This window comes from Quercus lobata, chromosome 11 (assembly GCF_001633185.2).
Source record: "Quercus lobata isolate SW786 chromosome 11, ValleyOak3.0 Primary Assembly, whole genome shotgun sequence".
Lineage (NCBI taxonomy): Eukaryota > Viridiplantae > Streptophyta > Magnoliopsida > Fagales > Fagaceae > Quercus > Quercus lobata.
The window spans coordinates 53,946,176-53,954,613 of NC_044914.1; the positions used below are offsets into that span (position 1 = coordinate 53,946,176).

Below are 8,438 nucleotides of genomic sequence, written 5' to 3' on the forward strand. Positions count from 1 at the left end.
TGATACAATTATTTGTAAAAATATATTATATATATAAAAAGATTGGTAACATTTGTGAACTAATGCAAATTATCTCACCTTTAATATGAGACAAAATGAATATTTGACGGAGATTGGGTTCAAGTTAGACTTTGGGTAGCTTTCACAAAAGTTATATTACTCAATACTTTTTTTTTGGGGGGGGGGGGGGGGGTACATGATAATGGCTTGCTAAAGCAACTGTTGGAAAAAAATTCCTTTCCAACCATTATTCTACTAACCAAATATTAAGGTGATCTATTATTCTTTTTTAATACCAATGTGATTGGGCATTAGCAACTCACTTGCTCTTTAGCTTTTTGTTGTTGTGTTCTCAAATATACTAAAGGACTAACCTTATAGATTTAACATTAAGGAAAAACTTAGGTATAATACCCCAAGTGCGATTCATTAGGTTTCCTAATTAAATTCAAGTATATGGTTGTATTAACCAATAAAATACAATCAGCAATTATTATTATTTCTAACAATAATTAAATTCAATGCAGTGATGCATTTGAATTTAATTGAGGAATTTAATAGACAACACCTAAGTTACTATATATAAGTTTTACCCTTAATAACAAATGACAATTGATTATTTTGAAATTTTGCATGTAAGTAAATCATAATTGATATCAAATAAATACATGGATTAAAGAAAAAGGTGATTTATAAAAAGTAATTAGGTGATATTATTTAACATATACCAAACAATTTAGTAGTAATATATCTCAAAAAATATGATATTAATTTAAGTGCAATAAAAATTTACTACATTTAACATCTATATGACAAATTTTAAGCAAGCAAAAAAACCTATTTATGAATAGCAATAGAAAAACACATATATGAACAAATTTGTTGAAGCAATTAATGATACTTACAGCAAAAAGAATCCAATTTTAGTTTCAAAACACACCCAGGCAAGCCTCCAAGTTAGCCTCAAATTTCAATTTTGTTATAACTATGTTAATGTGGAATTCATTTGCAACTTCCACTATATATAGCATTGTTATCAATCGTACCAAATAAGAAATGCTTTCTCTATCTCAAAAGAATCTCAAAAGAAAACAAAACAAGGAAAGAACAAAATAAGGAAATAAGCAAGGTATTATTCTTGCTTGCCATAATTTCAAAAAAAAAAAAAAATTGAATATTCTAAACTTGAAACTTATCTTTCATGTGTCCAAATCTATTAAAAAACATCGTCTATAAAAATTGTCCATCTTTATATGCTCAAACTTTACTAATAGACTAGTATGTAGCCTCATGCATATGCACGGATATAATTAAAGAAATCATAATTATACAATTCAAATTATAAGTTTTTTTAGAAGAGCTTCAAATTATACAAGCTTACATTTTTTTTTTAAACCATACATTTCTAAAATATGTAATAGTTTCTCATTATATATATATGATTTTATAATTTAATTGGTTTTAGACTCTTTGATTTCTGCACCCAATAATTCACTTGCCACAAAAATTAAAAATTTAGATAGACACGTTGCAAAAAATTGGACTTCAATTGAAATCCAATTTAGAATCTAATTGAATTTGGACTCTTCGATTTTTACACTCAATAATTCACTTAGTACTAAATTAAAAATTAAATGAGACACGTGGTGCAAAATTGAGAATTGTGAATCATGCTTTGCCAACCTTCCATTTGCATTGAGCCACCAAATCTTGACAAAACATGTAAATATACAATTTTAAGAATTTTCTTTTATCTCAGTGTATGATGCAATAGATAACATGACATAATTTTCATTCATTCTAATTATCTTGTGCCTTTAGTGTAAGATAACTTTCATTTGCTCTAAAGAAGCTGTTTAGTTCCCAGGGTCCACTAGCACACTAATGGCCTCTTAATAAAAATTTGGTAATAATAAGATAGTAATTGAGTGATCATATATTAATGCTAATTGTTGCATATTTTTAATAGATAAAAGTCATATTATATTATTTACATAATAATTCTTTGTCACTTAAGAGAAATGACCTAATTAATTTACTTTAGTTTGTGTACATTTTAAGTTATTATTAGTTAATTTTACTTGTTTCTTTCAGAAAACTGTAGTTCTGTTTTATACTTTTGCTTCAATACATTTTAAGTTATTATTTACGTTTATTTTAAGTTATTATTTATGTAATCATGCTTTGTCACTGTAGGTTTTATTGGAAGTAGAATTTGAAAGGCATGAAGAATATTATGTTTGTCCCCCCCCCCCCCCCTCCCTCTTCCATTTTCTTTCTTTTTTGAAAAACTTGAGTATTAGACTGATGTGATAAAAAAATAAAAAAGAAACGGGATTACCTTCCTAATTTAAAACACACTAAAAAAGGAAAGGGAAAAGAGGAAAAAAGAAAAAGAAAAAAGAAGAAGAAGGAATCTATGGTCTATAAGAAATCTTACAATATTTCTTCAATTCTTAATATTCTTTTATAACAATCAAGAAAATAAGAAACAACATCAACCCAAAGATACTTTGAAGAAGTGGACATCTTTTTCTTTACATAAAATCAACACAATCAAATTTAAAAATTATGTGTACTTTGTTTTTTTGAAGAAGTATATTGTTCTTTCTTTTGCAAAGGGGATTGCATAATTCAAATGCCAGGCAAAGTATAAAGAGATTCAACGTTTTTATCTATAATAATAATTAATAAAGTATATTGTTTTTAAAGGATTGAGAAGGACACTTCTTTTTCTTTATATAGAATCGACTCAATCAAATTTAAAAATTATATGTGTACTTTGTTTGTTTGAAGAAGTATATTGTTCTTTCTTTGGTAAAGGGGTTTGCATAATTCAAATGCCAAGCAAAGCATAGAGAGATTCAACATCCTTATCTATTAAAGAACGTATATTGTTTTTAAAGGATTAAGAAGAAGAGCAATTAGGTCTTTTCATGTTGTACTATATTTTTTCATCCCTTTGGTATGTCTCTAACTATTTTTTTATCTCTCAACTTATAGTTTAAGAATCTTTCACAACTTACCAACAATTTAGTTTGCCTAGTGGTAAGAGTATATGTTGGAGTTCCTCTGCTAGCAAAGTGTTGACTATGGTATAGGTTCTTAGTTTGAAAACAGTTAGTATGCTACACTCAGATAAGAAAATCACACTGGTTACCTTCTTTTAACTATTTTATTATTAGGAAAAAGGAATTCTTTAATCGATACAATTTCATCAATAACATTACTAGCTTACATAGCTAATCAATTAGCCACCATATTACCCTGCAACAAGCCTTATTTTTTATGCATTACAACTTAGGTCACATAATTTTTATTATTCTTTTTGCATTTTTTTTAAATCAAGGAAAAAAAAGTAATAAACTACAGTTGAAAAAAAAAAAAAGCACCTATAATTTCCCAGTGTTTATTAACACATTTTCTACATAATCTTGAAAAGAAAAGTCGTGATAGAAATTAGAAAAAAAAAGTTTTTCCGGATTTTAATTTATTATGAGAAACAATTTCCTACAAAAATAATGAAATTTTTACATGAAAAAACATCTCATGTAATATTCCATGCACATTAAAATCTGTGAAAAATTAAAAATCCCATTATGTTTTTTTTTTTTTTTCAAGAAACAAACGACAAAAACTCTTTCTTCATCTCTCATCAGTCTTTTAGTTTGATGACGTGGCAAAAAATCGTTTTTGTGTTTACACTCTAAATTCTAAACCTTCACAGATCACAGACTCATCACAGTTCAATCTTCGATTCTACGCTTTCGGCTTTCTCAGAGACGTAGCCCACAAATCTGCAGAGCTCAAAAGATCGTTTGGAGCACAGGCTTCACTGCATGGCTCTCAATCTCCGTCAAAAGCAAACAGGTACCTCTTATTCTCTCTCTCTGGATCTACTTCTTGCTTTAGATCTTTTTTTCCAATCTAAGAAATTGAATTGAAATTCTAACAATTAAACGAAAACCCATTTCGTTTCTGAGATTTTTAGCTTATATTCGCTTAATTTCATCCATAAAGTTTGTATTTTTTAGATTCAGAAAAGAGACTGAAATGGGGTATTTTTTTTTTTCATTGTTTAATGTTCAATTGGGTCTTAGAATTTTGGTTCAAAATGTTATTCTATGCATTAACAAAGTAACTGAAACAAAATTTGAGCAATTTAATAATAACCCATTTCATGTATGAGTGAATTAAGTGTGTTTGTATATGTTATTGAGTTCGATCTGTACTATTATTGTGGTTCAGAATGTATTATCCGAATGTTGAATCTGAACCAACCCCTGAACGCAACTGGTACTGCGAATGAAGAGGTGTACAAGATCTTGATCTATGATAAGTTCTGCCAAAACATCCTCTCCCCATTGATTCGTGTCAAGGACCTTCGAAAACATGGTGTGACCCTATACTTTCTCATTGACAAGGATCGAAAACCTGTCCTTGATGTGCCTGCCGTGTATTTTGTTCAAGCCAATCAATCCAACGTTCAGCGAATCATTGCTGATGCGTCCCGGTCACTGTATGATAGTTTTCATTTGAATTTCTCGTCCTCTATACCCCGCCCCCTGCTGGAAGATCTGGCATCTGGGACTTTGAGTTCAGATTCAATTCAGCGGATTGCAAAGGTGCATGATCAGTATTTGGAGTTTGTGACATTGGAAGATAATTTGTTTTCGTTGGCACAAAAGTCTAGTTATGTGCAATTGAATGATCCATCAGCTGGGGATCGTGAGATTGAGGAGATTGTGGAGAGGATTGTTACTGGTTTGTTTTCTGTTTTGGCTACGCTGGCTGTTGTGCCAATAATTCGGTGCCCACGTGGTGGGCCAGCTGAGATGGTTGCGTCAGCATTGGATCAGAGATTGCGAGATCATTTGTTGTCGAAAAACAATTTGTTTACAGAAGGTGGGAGTTTCGTGAGCTCTTTCCAGCGGCCGATTTTGTGCATATTTGATAGGAATCTCGAATTGTCAGTTGCAGTAGAGCACGATTTTAGGTATCGACCTCTTGTTCATGATGTTCTTGGATTGAGGCTGAATAGGTTGAGCGTACAAGGTGAAAAGGGTGGGATGAAGTCATATGAGTTGGATAGTTCTGATCCATTTTGGGTGGCGAATGGGTTGTTGGAATTCCCTGAAGTTGCAGTGGAGATTGAGACTCAATTGAATAAGTATAAGAAAGATGTTGATGAGGTGAATAGGAGGACTGCTGGGAATGATGGGGCTGAGTTTGATGGAACAGACTTGATGGGGAACACAAAGCATTTGATGAATGCAGTGAACTCACTGCCCGAGTTGACAGAAAGGAAGCAGGTGATAGACAAGCACACCAATATCGCGACTGTTTTGTTGAGTGAGATCAAGGAGAGGTCTCTTGATTCTTATGCAAAAAAGGAGAATGACATGCTGATCAAGGGAGCTATTGATCGGAATGAGCTTCTTGGTGTGCTTAGAGGGAAAGGGACAAAGATGGATAAGCTGCGGTTTGCTATCGTGTATCTGATCTCTTCAGAAAGCATTAACCAGTCGGAAGTGGAATCAGTGGAAGCAGCACTCAAAGAGTCTGAGGTTGATACTAGTGCATTTCAGTATGTGAAAAAAATGAAGTCATTGAATGTCTCAATGGCATCAGCAAATTCAGCTAGCAGAAATAACATTGTTGACTGGGCTGAGAAAATCTATGCTGTGACAGCTGGTGTGAAGAATCTCTTATCTAGCGATAGGCAACTGGCATTGACAAGGACAGTGGAAGCCTTGATGGAAGGGAAGCCGAATCCTGAAATTGATAATTACCTCGTGTTTGATCCTCGTTCTCCTAAGTCAAGTTCTGGTAGTGGTAGTCATTTGAAAGGGCCATTTAAGGAAGCTATTGTGTTCATGATTGGTGGAGGTAATTATGTTGAGTACGGGAGCTTGCAAGAGCTTGTACAACGTCAGCAGCCTGTCAGGCATGTTGTATATGGAACTACGGAAATTCTCACAGGAGTGGAGTTTATTGAGCAGCTTACACAGTTGGGGAATAAGATGGGATTTGGGAGTAGCACTGCTGCTCCAAGTCATTAATATAGATGTGTATTACATGCTCTTTGAAGCTTGCAGTTTGGAAGCTTATACATGGTTGAGGTCTTGTGGAAAGTTAAGATGCAGTATGTAGTTGAACATTAATCTGAAGCTGACTATCTCAGAACAAATGCAGAGATTGTTGGACAATGCATTTCTTTCTTTGATTCTGAGGCGAGCATGCCGGTTTTGGATTGACTGTCTTTCTGGATCTTGAAGTATGCCTCTTTATCTTTCAACATAGTGAGTAGTTTTTTTCCATTGAAGAGCTATATTTGTTTCTATTGAATTAGGTTTCTGTGGTTAGAAAATATTCTTATACATGATTACTTGTAATCTGAATCAATCACCAATCTTCAAAATGAAAATTTTGCTTGGTCCCTATATTCTTACATATGTATGTTTTTAACTAGTAATAATGGTAATAAAGGACGGTAAGTTATGCCCTTGAGCTGCAAGATTTTTGGCAACTTAATGTTTTAGTTGGCTTAGAATTCAAATATACAGTTTGATGTGCTTCACTCTTCTGCCTAATATTTTCAATTCTTCATACATTTTTTGATGAAGTCTCAAAATTTGTTCAGCTCAAGAACCTTCTTCGAACTTGTATATTTATGCGGTACAAAATTTGAAGCATCATCATTCTTGTCATTATTATCTTTGCTCTTTGGTTCTCCATTTTTTTCAGCATCATATTTCTGTTTCTTCTGCAACTGCATTAGTTGTGCTACTTATCAAAAAAAAAAAAAAAAAACTGCATTAGTTGTGCCATCAACTGGCAAACATCCGATTAAAATGTTCCACGTATTATATATACAGAAATTAATACGATACATTGAAAAGGCATTTACTTCTGCATTGTCACATTAAACACAGCCACATGAATTTATACTGAGCTACCAGATACCACCAAAAGAGTTTGGTTCAAAGTAATGCGAAGTCTTCGAGATCATTACAATCAATGTGAAATGTGAATTGCACAACATAAGAATTGATCATAAAGATTACTTCTACTTGGACATGGAAAACCCGCCAGCAAAGAACTACAAAAAAACATGAAACAACTTAAATTACCTAGAAGGTACTCATTAGTCATTATAAATTTTGAATCAAATTAAACCTTTTGAGGGTGGTATGTTCTTATTTTTTAACGCAACAAAAATTTAATGATAGCATCAAACTCTTGAATAGCAAAGCATGCTTATGAAAAAGAGTCAGATATATGTATTATTGTATTATTGAATAGCAAAGGCTTCACCACTTGGCTGGTGAATTGAAGGGAAAACAGTCCTTGCAATCAGATATACCAGTGTAATATGTACACGTGGAACAAGTTCATCACCACCATTACTATCCTTCTTCGATCAAACATGATAATAAGAAAGTTTTGAAATAATATAGGCGTAAATGCTCTTTTTGTCCCTACATTTTGAGGTCATTTTTATTTTGGTCCCTACATTTCTATTTTACTACTTTTAATCCTTAATCCAATTAATGCTTGTTATTTTAGTTATTTTCGTCACTCAACTAACAAAAAAAACTGACGTGGCAAACGGAGTGCCCTGTTGACATAGTAAATGCTGACGTGACGAATAAAATAATAATAAAAAATTATTTATTATTTAATAAATACCAAGTCAACATAAAATAATAATAAATGCCATCTATGTCAGTTTAGAATTTTAAATTTTAATTGATAAATTTTTTTTTTTTAAAAACATAATTAAAAATAAAAAACACATGAATTTGGATCAAACATCCTCTTCATCAAGAACACAAAAGAGCACAACCCAGAAAAAATCATACAAACTCAGAATATCAAACACAAGAACACAAGAAAATCAAACTCAAAAAAATCATAAATGAATATTGTACAAAACAAAAACCAAACTGATTGTAAGACCAAATGTACAAAATTAACTGACTACCCAAATTAAGAAACTTCACAAAAAATGAAAAAACCCAGCAATCTTTAACCATTTGAAATTACATTAAAATACACACACACACACACACACAAACTCAAACTACAAATAGAATATACAAAGTTTAGATTATTGTAAAAAAATTTCAAAATTTTGAAAAAAAAAAAAAAAAAACCCAGTAAGGCTCAAATTCCAAACCTCGTATTCAAGATTGGATCTTTTCTCGTCCACCGCAATGACTTGCACTGTTGAAATCGAACCCGCCCCGTCTTTTTCGGGTCTGGGTCGGTCCTCAACAAAATTTTCAACGCCATCGCTCTCTTTATCGGACACGAATCCCTTAGGCTGAAAGGTCTCAAGCTCTTCACCGGGTTCAAATACTACCAAATCGAAGCCTCCACAATACTCTTCTTCTTTTCCGTTGAATCTAGCGACCAAGCTGCCAAGGCGGTCC

General features: G+C 32.4%; 1 protein-coding gene across 1 annotated transcript; it reads left to right on the forward strand.

Moving 5' to 3' along the window:
• The first annotated feature begins 3,700 nt into the window (after window positions 1-3,700).
• LOC115968683 (SEC1 family transport protein SLY1-like) lies at window positions 3,701-6,517 on the forward strand. The gene is made up of 2 exons (XM_031088158.1): window positions 3,701-3,870; window positions 4,249-6,517. The coding sequence occupies exons 1-2, from the start codon at window positions 3,840-3,842 to the stop codon at window positions 6,060-6,062; spliced, it is 1,845 nt and encodes a 614-aa protein (XP_030944018.1). The 5' UTR covers window positions 3,701-3,839; the 3' UTR covers window positions 6,063-6,517.
• The last annotated feature ends 1,921 nt before the right edge of the window (window positions 6,518-8,438 follow it).

Bases quoted from the DNA above. Each gene is read 5' to 3' on its own strand.
- LOC115968683 (XM_031088158.1), top strand. From the start codon at position 3,840: ATGGCTCTCAATCTCCGTCAAAAGCAAACAG. The intron at 3,871-4,248 runs GTACCTCTTATT...ATTGTGGTTCAG, and splicing joins TCTCCGTCAAAAGCAAACAG to AATGTATTATCCGAATGTTG.